This window comes from Pelophylax lessonae, assembly GCF_965119305.1.
Source record: "Pelophylax lessonae genome assembly, chromosome: 10".
Taxonomy (NCBI): Eukaryota; Metazoa; Chordata; class Amphibia; order Anura; family Ranidae; genus Pelophylax; species Pelophylax lessonae.
The window spans coordinates 205,578,995-205,597,816 of NC_138777.1; the positions used below are offsets into that span (position 1 = coordinate 205,578,995).

Sequence of the window (18,822 nt, forward strand, 5' to 3'; positions counted from 1 at the left end):
TTTCTTCCAGGTGGAGTTGGACAGAAATAGCTGTGCTGGCAGATTCTCTCTGTGCTTCCTCCAATGCTGTTACTCTTGCTTCCAATACAGCTGCTGATTGCTCACCTGCCTGTATCCTCTCTGAAGCTGCCTGTACATCAGCCTTCACCGCCTGCAGATCCCGCCGATGTGTTTCTTCAATACGGAGCACTAGTGACTCTATCTCCGAACGAGTCGGGAGAGCCCTTAATAGTGCACTGATCTCTGAATCTGTTTGATTTTGCGGTGTCTGTGTTTGAAGGTCTGCAGTTACTGATCCAGGAGAGGTAGCCATCGTGGGGATAGGAGCCGTGTTTGCCATAGGTGTCTCAGAGTGGCTCAGCTCTCTCTCTCCCCCCTCCTCCCTTCTGCTGTCTTCCGATAGGGTAGTGCCCGAATCCGCCCCGCTTGCCTGTTGAGGTGTTCGGAAGAATTGGGATATCGCCTCCCCTTTCCTCCTTTTGCCTGGTGTGCGGGCAGTGGAGCGCGTCCCACGCTTTCCTCCTCTCTCTTTGCCGGGGGTCATGCCGGAGTACTACGCTGTAAGTTGTCGGGTCCGGCGAGGTAAGGTCCGGAGCTCGTTGTCTCAGAGCGTCCTCACGTGGCCATGTTCAGACCCCGCCCCCCCATAATTAAAGGTTAAACGAAGTTAAAATAAGGGGTAAATAGTTCAAAAATCTTTTAATAGTCTGTAATGACTTGAGGGGGGGGGGGGGGTTTGGGTGTTCAACTCAAAGATCCAGCATGTTTCATTTTGTGAAATCTCATATAGTGTGTCTATGCACTTTCATATGTTTCCATTATAGGGATCCCACTCTACTTACCTAATTTGGAATAGACAAAATAAATAAACATTGAAGGGGCTCTAACACAAACAAATAAAAAATATTTCACAAAATAAACACCTTCGATCTTTGAGCTGAACAACTTAACCCCCCTGAAGGATTAAACTTCGACACTGATCTAAATTGTTTCATCACAGACTATTAAAAGAATTTGAAACTCTTATTCTAACTTCATTTAATTTTATTATTAAAATTTTAGCTTTTTCCCCCTTTCTAATAAGAGTAGAATACATTTATATGACTTACTGGATGTTATTGGTATTTGCAATATAGATTACAAGAATGTGATGTGATAGCCACAAGAATGTGATGTATATCTCTCTCAGGAAATACAACAATGAACAATCTCCTGCGCTGTGCAGCAAGTCCCGACACAGCGTCAGACTCCTAATTCAGCGTATTGGTGTATGTGGATAGTGCACATCTCGCTGCCTTGCAAAGACTTGGGAAGTACAAAATTATTGAAAGCACAAAAGGAAACTGATGGCTCATAGGCCTAGTGCTCAATTGCCGTGGAGTTAATGCACAAGACCACTTTTTATATTAGGACTTCATCACTTTTGCAGCATCAGCATACAGGCACAATTGGACATTTGCCCTTTTTGATGCACTGTTTATGCACTTCAACATTTCGTTCATGCGCTTTGTCTATTATTGCATGAAATGTGTATTGTTTTATATTTATGGGATTTATGTTTACCATTTGTGGATCTACATTGTTTTTTCTTTTTTATACATTACTTTTTTTCACCAAAGAGTGGATAGGTTAAGCCAGGGCTTGACAAATTTGCTTGAAATCTAGGAGCCAGCTAAAAAAGTTAGGAGCCAGTTTTTTTTTTTCACTCATGCCGAATGGCCGGCTTCTGTCTGACTGGCTGCCATACAAACGGGCCCAGTGGTGGCCAGTTTTTAATGAACTGGCTGATGTTGCCCAGCATTCGACCCGTGTTTACTTCTTCTGAGAGATATTATAGGAACAGTCAAACCACTAGGACCACTTCATTGATTTAAAGTGGTCATGGTGTTAGGAGTCAGAAACCCTGCACATGCTGGGATATTTACAATTATGTGCTGGGGGCTAGTTGCACCCCTAGCACATGTGACTTACTGCTGGTGAGTACTGCTTGTGGTTACTGCTGGTGGGTACTGCTGTGGGCACTGCTGGCTGGTACTGCTGACAGGAAATGCTGGTTCCTGAGACATATGACAGACAACGGAGAGTGAGGAGCGGCGCTGGTGAAGCTTGCAGAGCCGATGCTTCCTGCATCTCTCCTCTCACAGACGGAGTGCATTTGATATCGCCCTGCCTGTGAGAGGACGAAGCATCGACTCCGTTCTGTCACAGCTGACAGACACCATTTTGTCCCCAGACATCCCAAATCTCCTGCGAAGTGTGGAAGTCTGCCGCATGCGGGTGCAGCACTTGCGAGTGTCAGGGAGCCAAAGCCCACATGCGGAAGACTCCCGCACCTTGCAGGAGACTTAAGATGTCTGGCGACAAGACACCTGCCACAGTGTAACCCAGGCCGTTAATTCTAGTCGCCAATGCGACCTGGCGCCTGGGGTTTGTCAAGCCCTGGGTTAAGCGTACTTCATACCTGGTTACCACCAGTGTCATCAAACCCAATGGATCTCATACAGAGGATTGGCTATTGTGACATTTAGTTTAGGTGGTCATCCCATTGAGCAGAAGTAAATTTGGCAGATATGTAAAGCAAACTTTGTATATTGATAGATTATGTCAGTATAGTTCATAAATGCCCAAAACCTGGTGCCACATCCCTGAACACAGTAACAAAAGGAAATGTGCTATGGATGGGATTTTAAAGGCACCATGAAACCAAAATTGTAGTTAAAATACAAAATCGTTTATTGTACAAATTACTAAAAGCACAGGAAATTTTGTTAAACCAATACATAATGTATTTATACATAATCTGATCCCCATCAAGTAAAGTGATAATTCCCAACGCGTTTCAACTTTTACAGTCTTCTTCAGGGGTTTTTATGTGGGATGGGTGGATTCTAAAAAAACAAAAACAGCAACCAAGGAGTAGGAAGCATAGTGCACAAGAAAAATAACAATATAGTATCATAGAAAACAAAATACAAAAAAGAGCTACTCACAGTGTTACTGAAGGGAACCGACAAATATTAGGACACCCCCAAGACTCCCCCAGGAAGCCCAGCAGACAGGAAAGGATTCAAGGGACAATGGCCTGCTATGAAAGATTAGAAGTAAATGTTTCAATCACCCTATAACTGGAAAAAAAGTTTCTGTTTTAAAGTTAAGGGGGTTGATAAATTGATTTATATTCTTTCATAGCAGGCCACTGTCTATTGAATCCTTCCCTGTCTGCTTGGCTTCCTGGGGGCAGTCTCATGGTATCCTAATATTTGTCGGTTCCCATCAGTAACACTGAGTGGTTATTTTTTGTATTTTGTTTTCTATAATATTATATTTTTATTTTTATTGTTTACTATGCTCCCTACTCCTTGGTTGCTATTTTTTTTTTTTTTTAGAATCTACCCATCCTACAAAAAAACCCCTGAAGAAGACTGCAAAAGTTAAAATCTCTTTACTTTTGCTCTCTGATCGATGGGGTTTCGCACAATTTGTATATGATTTTTATGTATGTATACATTATGTATTGGTTTTAAACAAACTTTTCTGTGCTTTTATTAATTTAAAATACAAAACAGTTTATTGTGCAAATACAATTTTGATTTCATGATGCCTCTAAAATCCCATCCATAACACAGTTTTGAAAGTTTTTATATTGAGCCGAATCTGGTGCTTTTCTTTTAATTTAAACCAACCTTTTTGGCTGAAAGTAGAAATTCAGCAAAATGGAGACCTTAAAGCCCATTTTACCTTTAAAAGCCACAAAAAATGATTTGTCTTCCCAATTGACTCTAAGGCATTTTAGCAAGCTGTCAGTGTGTGGACCTCTACCACTGACTCCAGTCATCACCTGTGATGATAATATTAGTTTCAGCATGCTGTAGGGTTGGGGTTCCGCCATGAATAACACTTCAATTTTCTGTCTCTGCAGCAATTTATATCTCCCCCAGCAACTGTCGATGGCTTCTTCCTCCCAAAACCAGCAGAGCAGATCTTGGTGGAAAAAGAGAACAATCCAGTTGAGTTCATGACAGGTGTGGTGGAGCAGGAGTTCGGCTGGATTCTCCCTGTGGTAAGAGACACACTCAATATGGCTCCACTGATAAAACCACACTATGGCCACTAGATGGAGCTAAGGATCATACTTATTTCTTATGATATTCAGTGCCATCTAGCGGTTGTATTGTGGTATTGTCCCCACACATCCTATAGTAATTTTGCCCCTTTGAACTTGATGAATTTTACATGCGGTTTTGATGAATGAACAGCTATGCAAATTTTTTTACAAATACACCCCTTATTTATTTTTTGGTTATCACAGTGGGTGATGGTTCCAATATACTGAATATTTGTATATAAAAGTGCTACGCTGTTTTGTAATTATTTAATGTATCAGGATGACTTGAGCACTGATGTGTAGAAGATATGATGGGGTTTGTCACATTGTTAATAAAATATTTAAGGAGCACAGAAAATGTAGGATTTTTTTTTTATTGAAGCAACAGGTTTATATAATTTTCTAAAGGGAAAAGAAAAAAAAAAGGAAGGACTAAATCAGCAATTTAAATACAGTTTATAGCATTCACTATATCTGGTCTCCCACAGTACACAGAACATGGAAATGCAATTATTTTAGTAAATATAAACTGCTAAATACCTTTTCTTATCAGCAGTATAAAGCAGTCTTGTGACTTCTATCAGTGTCTGGTTAAAACTTGTAGGCGGAGTTTTAATTCTCCTCTGACTGTCCTATGAGGCTGCAGGACCCCTGATCCTCTGTCTGGAAAGTGCTGATTGGCCGTGAGCTGATCACATGCACCCTCCCAAGAAAAAAAAAAATCTCTAGCAATACACACCAAACTGGAGCATGTGCAGAGTGCCCCCAAGGCTCTCTTTTATAAGGAGATGGATTGGGGACAGTGGAAGAAGGGGAGAATCAGAGAACACAGGATCAAACAGCCTTTTTACACAACGCAGAGGATTAACCCCCCTTAGATTCCACAGTGAGTTTAAAAAGCATGCTTTACTGCATATACAGACTGAGTTTACTGTTGTGGGTTTAGTAACATTTTAACTATTAAAATAATCTAGGTGACCCCAAACCATCTGAAAATTGAAGTTATTGATCATTTTAATCTTATTGGTTTCCTTGTTACTTGCAGACAATGAATATAAGCGGATTTGAGAAAGGAATGGATAGAGAAACTGTATTCTCCCTACTACAGAATAACCCCCTCCTGGTATGATTGTGTCAGAATATTTATACTGCTCTGAATATAACAGTGTCTCCATTTATGTAAATAAGCAAAGATCTATGAGGTAGGAGAATCTCAACTTATTTCCACAAATCAATATGTAGTGAATTCTTTTTAGCGATTAATTTCTTTTTAAAAGCATATACCAATCTTAGTGAAAACAGTCTACAGTACGGAATATATAAGAATATTTATTCACAAGACATGTATTCACAATAAATGATTAAACTTGAGATGACACAAAAAGATAAATTTATATAAAATACAAACTTAAAGTGATTTGTAGCTCAATAATAAAAGTAAAAATAAAGCAAGATTACATTTTCTCCAGGTATAAATGAATGTTCTATATAATCAGACCACAATTGCCTGCGCAATGAGCAGCCAATAGTCACTCCACTGCAGATGAAGCGAGAATAGGCAATGCAAAACGGGGGACTAATACGCTAATATGCGCTAAATCTGATATTAATAAAAATTTATAAAAAGCAAAAATCAGCTCTTAGAGAAAAATCTACATATGGTTAATACGGCTTGGACTGTAATCTCGTTACCCTTAAATTTGAAATGTAAACATGTAAGGAAGCAAATAAATGATAGTAAATATCAAATAACAGCAAGGTATATTTACCATACTTAAGATGGCTGCTAGCTTAAGTCAAACCCAGAAGGAGTAACTTTATCCCCATTGGTTGGGACAACTTATCCATTAACTGGTGAGGTCATTGGTTGACACCTCTTGGTCAACCAGTATAATGGATATTAGAACTATATGATTTCTCCATTTAAGACTATCATAAAAAAAAAAACATAATAATCTATCCATACTCTCATCTATTACATGTCCATTTAATATCTCCATCATGCATCTAGGTAAGGAATGAATCTGGTAACACCATAATATATTATTAATATATATATCTAGATATATTGGAAATTACTTTTCAACCTAAGACTTCAATTAGTAGCAGTCAGTCACCAAAGATGGCAGTATTGTGTTGCTCTTAGCTTCAGTATATAGCAATATAACAAATAAACTTTGAACCTTATATTGACAAAGAGCCTATAATCCCAGACCTTCTAGACTAGACACCTGGCAAGGTCAGAAAAGTTTTATGACTAATTTAACACTTACAGAGATGAGTCATCAATATCAGTTAAAGCTAGAATTTAGCAAGAATGAAACAACTATAATATAGAAGGTTTACATACATATCTATGTATGTTATTCATATATATATATATATATATACTTCCTTGTTAATATTCTCTTATATATGATTATAATGTATTTGTAAATCTTATTTCTAAATGAGTTTAAACACAGAATACTTGACCAGTGTTTTATGGTCCCACACACAGATAAGATTACCTTGGTATAGCGTCAGCTAGACTTTATCTAAAGAAAGTCAACAGGCTATCTATTTATTTAACAGCATGTCTGTGTAAACCTTTTAAACATCTCCTGAATAGACACTTTTTGCCTAAAAGGAGGTTTGACCTTTCAGTAACCTAACAATATGGATGTCACTGCTCAAAATTTCTATATAAAACCGAATATGACACATTTCCATATTTCTTTTATTTAATCTCTCCCACTAATTCTGACAATTGTCTCTGTGTGCGTCCATGCCTGTCACTGTCACGATGCGCATTGTGTGGATCATTGCTTAGCTTGTTTTATGGTTTCACTTTACATCTGTGCTGGCAAAATTTGAATCCTCTGAAAAGGGAGCTTGACTGAATACAGCTGAGGCTAAAGGGACAGTCAGCAAGACTCACAGGCAGAACACATACTGTATATAGGAGCTGGTTTACCTGCCGGACAATGTGTGACGTGACTAACTATTGTGACTCCCCACCTAGCATAGGAAGGATGATGATACTCATCAGATCCTGCACTTCTGCAGACACCGTGCCACTGCCCCGCCTCCTGGCTGCTCCCAGACTACTAATTTCATTGCACACTGGTGATGTCCACCTGTAAAGCTTCCTAAGCACCTTCCCTATTCAACTTGCATAGCAGCCACACCCACACCCACTGTAAGCCTGATCTCATTTACAGCTAGTGTGCATCAGTTCAATGTAAAAACAGAATTCCAGGTGAATATTTTGGCAGAATTTGAAAATGATGAATTTATGAAAAATGTTACATAAGTGAGCTAAAAAAAGGTTTTATGTTTACTGCAGGCTGACCCCAAAAATGAAGGGCTTGTTCACACTTGACTAAATTTCTAATGCTTAACAAATGCTCCTGTAGCATTAGTATAGGCGTTTAGACTGCCATTTTACAAGCCTTAGTCCCGGTTCACATTAGTGCGGTCACAGAGATCGCATGTAATTCGGAGCGCACTGCTCCTAAATTACATGCGATCACTGTGCGGTGCAAATTCCAGCCATACAGTTTGTATGGCTGAATTTGCAAAGCATCCGCACTAAACACGCACATTACCTTTTTTTTATCCGCAGCAGAATCAGATCGCATAGTGGTTCACACTAGTGTGATCCGATTCTGTGCGAACTTGCAGATCGCACTGCGATATGCTATCGCAACTGGAGGTGTTGTTAACTTCTAATTGACACCTCCTGCGTATCGCATATGTCAGTGTGAACTACCAGCACGCTGCATATTCGCAGTGTTCCCGCATCGCACAAATGTGAACCAGGACTTAACCACTTCTGGACCAGGCCCATTTCTGACACATGTTGTTTACAAGTTAAAATCTGTATTTTTAGCTAGAAAATTACTTAGAACCCACAAACATTATATGTACAATATATATATATATATATATATATATATATATATTTTTTTTTTTTTTCCGAATACACAGGGGGGAACAAGGCATGAATAGCACTCAAGATTGCACCAAATACTTTTTTGCAATATATCACTTTAACAATATTTTGTCACTTATGTTTATGCTAATGGCATCCATAGCATGTCATATATAATTTTTTGGGCACTTATTAGTAGATTTTTCATGTTATAGCAAGTGCTGCCAGAGATTAATTTTATTTTAAACACACACACGCATCATAGGTTGAACTGGATGGACTTATGTCTTTTTTCAACCTCACTAACTATGTAACTATGTAACTATATTGATTAACGCTATGTTGGAAATATCAGACAACAGCTGCAAATATTAGTACTGTTATTGTTTGCGTTTTCAGGCGCGGGTGTTTTTTTATTCTTTATAGAAAGTGTGAGCAAGAGTAAAGCAGGCCAAACATGGGTCAAATTCCAAATAATTTTTTTTTTCAAAAATCTGAAATTTTGTGTGTTTTGTGATCAGACGGTGCCACCATTGATTTGAAAATTCGACCAACCAAGCCTTCAATTTCACCTTATGTTGCTACAGAAAAAAATTTGTGACCAGGAATCTTCTTTGCTTTCCAGGAATCTTCTTTGCTTTCTGGGAATCTGCTTTTCTTTTTCGATTATATTTCTCGCACGATTATCCCATCATTAATTAGACATTGCGTCTAAAGACGTTGCTTTTTGACGAAAAAGCATCAAGCTGATGTTCCCGCGTGTCACTTAATATTATTGTATTATCACTTTAGTAGCGCTTTCTTTAATAAAATCAGACATTTTGTGTGTTTTGTAAACCAATGGTGCCACCATGGATTTCATAATTTGACTAACCAAGCCCCCAATTTCACCTCATTTTGCTACAGAAAAGAACTTGTGGCCATGATCAGGGCCATCTTACCGAATGGGCATGCTGGGAAGTTGCCCGGGGGCCCCACTTGCCCGGGGGGCCCCACCTGCCCAGCAACCCAGCCCCAGCCAAGCATTAGTCCCGATTCCCATGTGCATCCAAACTTAGCAGGTGGCAAGCGCCTGTTGGCCCTGTGCTGCTGTCAGCCCTCTTGGGCCTTGGAGGTGGAGCCCACAACTGCAGGAATGCCTGTCCACCTCCACGAGAACAGGCACACACAGGACAGTCGAGTCTGACTACCGTCCGTGTGTTCACCAGACCACCAGACCCAGCTGCCAAACTTGGAAGCTGTCATTAGCCTGGCACTGCTGTACCAATAAATATCGCCTTATCGATAATTTGCATTTTTATTCTCGTGGGTGATTGTGTTGGCGGGGCCCCAGTGCACCGCATTGCCCAAGGCCCTTTAATGCTCTTGAGATGGCACTGGCCATGATTCTTCTTTCATTCTGGGAATTTTCTTTTCTTTTCTTTCGGGGGATCTTCTTCTTTTCTTTCCAGGAATTTCCTGTTCTTGCTCTCATGCGCATTTCTATTTGTGATTATATTTCTCATGCGATTTTCTCATCATCAATTAGAAAATCGTTCGTTTTTAAAAAAAATTTCCAGCATGCCCATTCACTCAAATTCGATAGCCGCACAAAAATTGCCTGTTGCACTACCAGTGCGTAATTCAAACAAAAATTCTTACATAAGATTTTCAAAAGAAAATTATTTTTAAATTTGACCCATGCATGGCCAGCCTAACCCACAGCAAGCAATCAGAGATTGTTTTTCTGACTTACTGGGTTCTGATTGGTTGCTGCCAAAGGTATGGCTAAAATAAAAATGAAGCTGCTAGAAATCTGCAGAATTGAGTTTTCTCTGAATTGATTGTATGGATGGCGGTCTTTCTGTTGGCTATGAACTTCGTATCGTATCTTTGTCAATGTAGGCATCATTAGGCGCCATCGTCCCGCTGCTGATCGAGGAATATTTCGGAAATGAGACGGATCCCACTGAGGTCCGCAACCGCTTCCTGGACCTGTGTGGAGACTTCATATTTGTAATGCCAGCCCTGAAAACGGCAAAATTGCACAGAGGTTAGTCTGGGACATTGATTATTTCCTGTTTGTATGAAAAATACAGAAACAATACTGGTAGATCCATACATTGCAGTATTTGAACATTTTATTAGATCATCGAACCGGAGAATCCATGAGATGCATTCCTAGTCCTGGGTGGGATATCCTTTACCTGCGCACAGCTGAATTCCTGTCCGGTAGACAAGTTTCTGAACCTGTAATAGGAAAGAATGTTCCTGGTTCCACCTTGAATGTTCATTGTCTGACAATAATTTGGATTTTATTACAATAAAAGAAGCATTGTTATGTAGTTACTTTCATGATTTGGATGTTAACATTGTGTATACTGTAAACTGGGTATATACACTAAAGTTACATATCATGATCATTGTCCAATGCTGTGTCACTGAATCACCCAATGCCTTTCTGTCATCAGCTGCCACCACTACTGGTGGGTGGAATGTGCTATGATAAAGGATGGTGTGTACATATTAAGAGGCAAATGGTAGCACTGCCCAAACATAGTCCCACTGCTTGACATAGCCATGTTTCATGCCCCCATAACAGTGCTTTGGTAGCTGATGGGGGCCTAGGGATGCTGGCAATTGAAGGGAGCTCAGGGATGCTGGCAATTGAAAGCAGTCTAGGGACAGTGGCAGCTGATGGGATCTTAGGGATACTGGGAGATGAAGGGAGCCTGGGATGCCTAAAGCTGAAGGGTCACAATGATAAAATGACTTGTTTAATATAAAACTGGCATGAATGCTGGTAAGCAGGATATGTCCAAAAGATAGGCAGTACCTGTGGTGGAAATCAGGGAGGCAGATGGAAACATCTCTCAAATCACACAGATGGTGGAGAAGCCCAGGGAGCGACCACACATGGGGAGTGAAGGAGAGGGAGATCCATGGCCTGAGGGTGGTGGGGAGAAGCACATCTCCCTGTGGAGCAAGCCGGCCGCAGGACTGCAACCAGCCGGCGAATCCTCGCCTCAGCTGTCTCGAGATCTGACGAAGGGCTTGTCCCGAAACATGTAATCTCCATCACTACCTCCTCCCTCCCCCCCCCCCTTTGTGGCGTTCAACTTTTATTCCACCATCCTCCCCTCACTTCCTGGATATGTCCGCCGTTGGTGCGTGACACATCAAGCACTGTGGGGCTGCCGTCACCATCTGTCTTGCAGCCTGGAACGGACTCCCATGAGTTGAGCGTCACCTGCCGATGACGTCATCTGCCGGCACCGCTCGAGACAGCTGAGGCGAGGAGACGCCGGCTGGTAGCGGTCCTGCAGCCGGCTCGCTCCACAGGGAGATGTGCTTTTCCCCACCACCCTCAGGCCACGGATCTCCCTCTCCTTCACTCCCCATGTGTGGTCGCTCCCTGGGCTTCTCCACCATCTGTGTGATTTGAGAGATGTTTCCATCTGCCTCCTTGATTTCCACCACAGGTACTGCCTATCTTTTGGACATACCCCGCTTACCAGCATTCATGCCAGTTTTATATTAAACAAGTAATTTTATCATTGTGACATTCAATTTTGTGACTCCTGTGCCTACTTGCAGTGCTTTGGGGAGCGCTTACATTCCCATCCATTTGTTGTGTTTTGTACTTTTCTCAGCTGGATCTGAGCATGGGACAGCTGCACCCCTGACATGGATTAACTGGCACCTTATACATGGCCGTCCATCCCATTCAGCCTGACACCACAGGTTTTTGGGTTTCCTGATCATCTAGTTCCCAGCGCCAGGATTTAAAGCTGAAGGGGCCCAGGGATGATGACAAGCCAAGGGAGCCCAAGGATGCTGGTAGCTGAAGGAAACACAAGAATTGTGACCGCTGAAGGGAACCTGGGAGTGATGGCAGCTGGAGGGAGCCCGGGAATGCTGGCAGCTGGAGGGAGCCCGGGGATGCTGGCAGCTGGAGGGAGCCCGGGGATGCTGGCAGCTGGAGGAAACACAAAAATTGTGATAACTGAAGGGAGCCTGGGCAGGATGGCAGTTGAAGGGAACCTGGGGATGATGGCAATTGATGGGAGCCTGGGATTATGGCAATTGCACAGAGCCCATGGATGATGGCATTTAAATGGAGCCTAAGGATGATGTCAGTTCAAAATTACCCAGAAATACTAGTAGCTAAAAGGAGCCCAGGAATGCTGGAAGGTGAAGGGAACCCAGGAATGATAGCAGTAAAAAAGAGCTTAAGTATTGTGCTCAGTTGAAAGGAGCTAAGGCTCGATTCATACTGAGGCGACTTCAAAATTGCCAAACTCTGAAGCGGCTTGTGCAGCGCAACTTCAGCGCAGCTTGCAAACGACTTCTATAATAAAAGTCAATGCAAATCCAAATTTTTAAGACTATTTAAAGACTAAGTCACCTGACAAGTCGGCCCAGGGTTAATGGCAGCTGGAGAAAACCCAGAGATGATGGCAGCTGGAGGGAGCTGATGAGGCTGGCAGCTGAAAGGAACCAGAGGATGATGGCAGTTAAAAGGGAGACTAGGAATGGTGTCAGTTATAGAAAACCCAGAAACGCTGATAGCTAAAAGGAGCATGGAAATGCTGGAACTGAGGGATAATTGCAGTTCAAGTGAGCCTGGGAATGATGGCAGTTAAAGAAAACCTTGAGACACTGGCACCTGAAGAGAGCTTGGGGATGCTGAAAGCTGAAGAAAACTCAGGGATGCTGGTACCTAAAAGAAGTGCAGGAAAGCTGGAAGCTGAAGGGAGCCCAGGGATGCTAGCAGTTGTAGGGAGCCCAGGGATGCTAGCAGTTGTAGGGAGCCCAGGGATGGTAGCAGTTGTAGGGAGCCGGGGATTTTGCTAGGTAACTATTGGAAACTCCTGCCTATTGGATTAATTGATGGGGCAACAAAAAAGGGAAGTTGCTTCTTCCTAGATTTGGGTTCATTCCCGGTTTAAAGGCCTTTCAACTATTGATTATAGTTTTGACAGTAATCTTTCTTATTCTCACAGATTCGGGATATCCCGTCTACTTCTACGAGTTCCGCCATCGTCCATCTCATTTTAAAGATATTAAGCCTGATTATGTGAAGGCCGACCATGGGGATGAGATGTTCTTCGTGATTGGAGGACCCTTCCTCAGTGATGGTATTCTCTTTTCAGGTAAATCCATTTTCCTAACTACTGTCCCTTCTACCATTCACCCCACAGACTTCTTAGGCGGATTCAATTATAGGTCATCTATGAGCCATCTGATATTATCTGGTATCTCAGCATTGATATCTCTTTTCACCACCAGGCAAATCAGAGGAAGATGAAATGGTCCTTAGTAAAAACGTCATGAAATACTGGGCCAACTTCGCTCGGACCGGGTAAGACTCAAAAATTGGGCCTTCAGTACTGGAGACTGCACTGCTGGGCCTAACCAGATTGGACCAGTAATAAAGAAAGCCAGTCATGGTTGCGCTTATTCAAGAATGTGAATATCCAGTCATAAATGGTGCAGGCTTATCTATGACCTTGTAAAGAAAATAAACAGTTCTGTTATTTCATAATGTTGTGCACACTCAGTAGCTGGGGGAGAGAGCCGATCATAGTGCCTTCCTGGGTAATTTTCTTTTTTTTTGGCAGTGTTGAAGTCTTGGTTTCAATTCCTAATATTTTTAACACGGAGTTTATGCTGTATGTCTTGCCTGTGTCAGAGCTATATAAATATACACTATTACCAAAAGTATTGGGACGCCTGCCTTTACATGCACATTAACTTTAATGACATCCCAGTCTTAAGCTGGATACACATATACAACTTTTGTTGTTGTATTACCTTTAGATTGACCTTCAACTATGTAGTGGAAGGGCCTGCCTGATTGCATACAAATTGAAAGTGTTTAAGTTTTTAACTCATATATTATATGGTTTTGGTAAATTTAAAGGAATAAAATCTATAGAATATTGTATAGTGTGTATCCAGCTTTAGTCCGTAGAGTTCAACATTTAGTCGGCCTACCCGTTGCAGCTCTAACAGCTTCAACTATTCTGGGAAGGCTGTCCACAAGGTTTAGGAGTGTGTCTATGGGAATGTTTGACCATTCTTCCAGAAGTGCATTTGTGAGGTCAGGCGCTGATGTTGGACAAGAAGGCCTGACTCTCAGTCTGCATTCTAATTCATCCCAAAGGTGTTCTATCAGGTTGAGGTCAGGACTCTGTGCAGGCCAGTCAAGTTCCTCCACCCCAAACTCGCTCATCCATGTCTTTATAGACCTTGCTTTGTACACTGGTGCGCAGTCATGTTGGAACAGGAAGGGGCAATCCCCAAACTGTTCCCACAAAGTTGGGAGCATGAAATTGTCCAAAATGTCTTGGTATGTGGACAATTTAAGAGTTCCCTTCACTGGAACTAAGAGGCCAAGCCCAACCCCTAAAAAACAACCCCACATCATAACCTCCCCTCCACCATATGATTTGGACCAGTGCACAAAGCAAGGTCAATAAAGACATGGATGAGCGAGTTTGGGGTGGAGGAACTTGACTGACCTGCACAGAGTCCTGATCTCAACCTGATAGAACACCTTTGGTATGAATTAGAGCTCAGACTGCGAGCCAGACCAATGCGCTTCTGGAAGAATGGTCAAACATTCCCATAGACACACTGCTAAACCTTGTGGACAGCCTTCCATGCCATTAAAATCCATGTGTGTGTAAAGGCAGGCGTCCCAATACTTTTGGTAATATAATGTATAATAATAGTGTGTGACTGTGGGAGAGGGGGACATTAGAGTGTAATGGCGCAGAGACTTATGTGATTCGCTCAGCGTTCCCTGTACAGTGCTGTGGTAAAAGTCAGAGTTACATAAAGTTACAATAAAATTATAATAATAAAAAGAGTGTACATTTTTGTTTATTAAAAATCTTACATAAAACATAATAAAAACATATTTACATATATACAATAAGGCTCCGTTCACATCTAGGCGTTTTGGGGCGTTTTTGGGGCGTTTTTCTGCTCTAGGATCAGCTCTCAAAACGCCCAACAAGACAAATCCTATTCATTTCAATGGCCCCTGTTCACATCTGAGCGTTTTGAAGCTGTATACAAAACGCCCAACGCTCAAAAAAGTACATGAGCTTCTTTTTGGGCAGATTACAGGCGTTTTCCATTGATCTCTATTCAATCTAAAAACGCCTGCACAAAAATCGCGGTAAAAATCGCGGTAAAATCGCGGTAAAAAACGCCGCAAAAATCGCGGTAAAATCGCGGTAAAAAAACGCGCGAAAAACGCTACGCTCAGGTGTGAATGTAGCCTAAAAAATGAATATATACATAAATAAACAAAAACAAACAAGCTTACATCAGCAAAAGAAAATGGATTTTAGAATGCAAGCTCTTCTGGTGCAGAGTTTTCCCCTTTTCTTACTGATTATAATTCCTGTTCGTCTTATTTTAGGAACCCCAATGGACCCGGCTTGGCTGATTGGCCGCGGTATGACCAGGATGAAGGTTATCTGCAGATTGATCTTCAGCCGAAGCAGAAGGCCGCTCAGAGACTGAAAGACGAAAAATATGAATTTTGGAACAAAATTCTCCCTGAGAAAATTAAGAAGATATCAGAGGAGGCGGCAGAGCACAGCGAGCTTTAGATCCCTCTGGACCGTATAGTAAATTGTCAAATCACCATCCGAAAGCATTTTGCAGTAAGATGAATAAAGTCCAGGCTGATATTTCAGTTGTGGGTGGAGACTGGCTGGTTTTTATTTTCTATCTCTCCTGGAGACTTTATAATGGTGTTCCCAGATCCGCCCCCCCATTGAATGAGATCCTATCGCTGATGCCGGGACATATCAAGTTCCAGGTCACATTTCATCCTGCCAGCCCTGACCCATAACTCAAATATCAGTTTTGTCTGGATTGGCCCTGTAAAAAAGGGGAGCTCCGCCCTAACACCCTCTTTAATAGCACTGAGAATCTGAGACGCTGTGAACCTGTGGGCTGACATTCCATTCTTCATATACTTGAAATAAACAGAAATAAATGTTTTGTTTTTTTACTGTAAATATATTTTGTCTGATCGTTTCTTGACTTGATCTCTGAGAATTGTTTTAATGAATTTTCCAACAAGGATGGCTAACAAGTCTGGAAGTCACGACACTTTAAATATCAATGTGGATATATGAGCTTAAATTAAAGAGGAATGAAATTCTCCAAAAATCTTCCTCAGTCCCTGGCCGATTTTAAGTTTCATGCGCACACTATGCTGAGTAATGCCAGCCATACATGGTGCAAATTTCTTTCCTGCACAGGCAGTGCTGACAGGGGAATCAGCAATTGTCGTCTCCCAGGGGGAGCAGGCGGAGGAAGCCCCCGCCCCCACGCCAGGAGAAGACAGCGATTATTGGTAGTGGCTATAGCAGCCTGAAGCGAATCTGGCAGGCTGGTTGTACCCAAGTTTATCGAATCTGGCAGGCTGGTTTTACCCAAGTTGATCTACTTGGTACATTTAGCCTGCCCATTCCTGCTGAGCTGAGCGAGATTCAAACCGTGTATGGCCAGCCTTTGGAATAAGCCATACTGCCCTGGGTTTGGTTTGAGTGGGGTTCGGCCAACTTTAAAGAAGTTTTGATGCTGAATCCCGAAATCCTTTGAAATCAATAGGAGCAGAATCTCCCAAATCAAAACGTGCATTTTCTTGGCTAATAGGCAAAGGGTTGTCTGGTATAGATTTTAAGGGCGGGCTCCCCTGCAAAAAAAATAAACGTAATTGGCAATCCCCTTAAGAGTACATACCAGACCCTTAGGGTAGATATGCGATTAAATCTCTCTTTCCTCTGAAGCCCAATCTGAGTTCAGATCACACATCAGAGGCGACTAACAGGCGATGAAGAAGCAATACGATGCTGCCTCACCGCCTGTTAACCCCATTTTTTCTGAAAAATGCACCTCAACCACATACATTGCAGACGGTTGCATGGCGTTTGCGACTCTTCCCCATTTTATTGAATGTGTAGCGCATGGGTGCTCAATCTGTGGCCCTCCAGCTGTTGCGGAACTACAAGTCCCATCATGCCTCTGACTTTGGAAGCCATGCTTGTAGCTGTCAGCCTTGCAATGCCTCATGGGACTTGTAGTTCAGCAGCAGCTGGAGGGCTACATGGTAACGTTTGGCAGGCTTGCTGCCTGAGGATTGCTACATGTTGGGTGAACTTTGCCACGGGCGTGAAGCTTGCAGCCATGACATGTGAACATCCCCGTCCGTTGTAGCCTAATGGGGCGGTTGAGACAACATGGGGACAAGATGCTTTCCCTCCCTAGAGTTAAAGGCATGTGGCCTGGTATGGTTCAGGATAGGAATATGCCTGCTCACCACCCCCCCCCCATTTTCCTGGTTGGGGGCAGTAAAAATGCATGGCTGAGCTGTGTTTTTGCTGCCCCCCCAATCCACCCGCAAGGCATAGGCATTCTCCTATCCTGAACCATGCCAGGCCACAGGTCTTCAACACTAGGGAGAAATGCCTTGCTGGGGGGGCCCCACTAGCACAGCATCTTCAGTCAGAACTGGAGTCAGGAGGCGCTGTGTGTCAGGAGGCGCTGTGAGAAGCCGGAAGCTGTGTGTGTGTGCAGCGAGGGAGCTGAGTGCGAGGAGGAAAAGGCCGCACAAGGGAGCCGGGTGCGGGGACCTCCGGGGAATCGGTGACTAGCAAATAGCAACTGAACGGCGACAGCGTCGGCGGTGACGGAGGACGGTCAGGAGGACAGAGGGAGCAACAGCAGCAGGGACGTGAGTAGGTGACTGATTAGCTGTTCAGCCGCTGGGGGGGAGCCAGAGGGGAATAGTTAGTGACTATAGGATATAACTGTGACAGTGACTAAGAATAACTGTGACTACATAGTTACATAGTAGGTGAGGTTGAATAAAGACAATAGTCCATCCAGTTCAACCTGTGTAGGTGTGTGTGGCTGTAGTCATCTCACATACCCCTGAATGTTCTGATCCTTGACATGTACGTCTCAAAAGAGTCTTTTGAAAGCCACCATACTTCCCGCAGAAACCACCTCTTGTGGTAGAGAATTCCACAATCTTGTAGCCCTAACAGTAAAGAACCCCCCACGTTGCCTGAGGTTAAAACGCTTCTCCTCTAATTGCAATGTATGCCCTCGAGTCCTCATGCACTCTCTACGACTGAATAGCTTTTTTTCTATGTCGAGATCACCATTGAGATATTTATAAATTGCTATCATGTCCCCTCTCAGGCGTCTCTTCTCCAGGGAGAATAAATCAAGCGATTGCAGACGCTCTTCATAATTTAGGTCCTCCAATCCCCTAATTAGTTTAGTTGCCCTTCTCTGGATCCTCTCCAGCTCCAACACAACCCTCCTGAGGACTGGCGACCAGAACTGGACAGAATACTCCAGATGTGGTCGGACTAGAGTTTTATAAAATGGAAGGATTATAGTCTTATCTCTGGAATACATCCCTTTCTTTATGCATGCTAATATTCTGATGGCTTTGACAGCTGCCGCTTGACATTGCATGCTATTGCCTAGTCTATCATCTACCAAGACTCCCAGATCTTTCTCCATTTTTGATTCCCCCAAGGGTTCCCCTCCTAGCGTGTATTGTGCTTTTATGTTTTTAGTCCCCAAGTGCAAAACCTTACCTTCTCCACATTAAACCTCATTTGCCATGTCGTTGCCCACTCTGTTATTTTGTCCAGGTCATTTTGTAGGATATCTGCTTCATGCTGTGTAGTTATTGCCCTGCCCAATTTTGTGTCATCTGCAAAAACTGATATAGAACTACTGATCCCATCCTCGATGCTGTTTATGAATAAAT

At 42.6% G+C, this 18,822-nt stretch overlaps 1 protein-coding gene across 1 annotated transcript in view; it reads left to right on the plus strand.

Moving 5' to 3' along the window:
* The window catches only part of LOC309565289 (uncharacterized protein), a 153,258-nt gene extending 137,515 nt beyond the window's left edge, over nt 1-15,743 (plus strand). The window contains exons 32-37 of the mRNA XM_082270189.1: nt 3,920-4,060; nt 5,151-5,228; nt 9,906-10,053; nt 13,007-13,156; nt 13,293-13,365; nt 15,439-15,743. Of these exons, the coding sequence (XP_082126315.1) occupies nt 3,920-4,060; nt 5,151-5,228; nt 9,906-10,053; nt 13,007-13,156; nt 13,293-13,365; nt 15,439-15,631 (783 nt within the window). The 3' untranslated portion in view covers nt 15,632-15,743. The remainder of the gene's footprint in view (nt 1-3,919; nt 4,061-5,150; nt 5,229-9,905; nt 10,054-13,006; nt 13,157-13,292; nt 13,366-15,438) is intronic.
* Nucleotides 15,744-18,822: the final 3,079 nt, after the last annotated feature.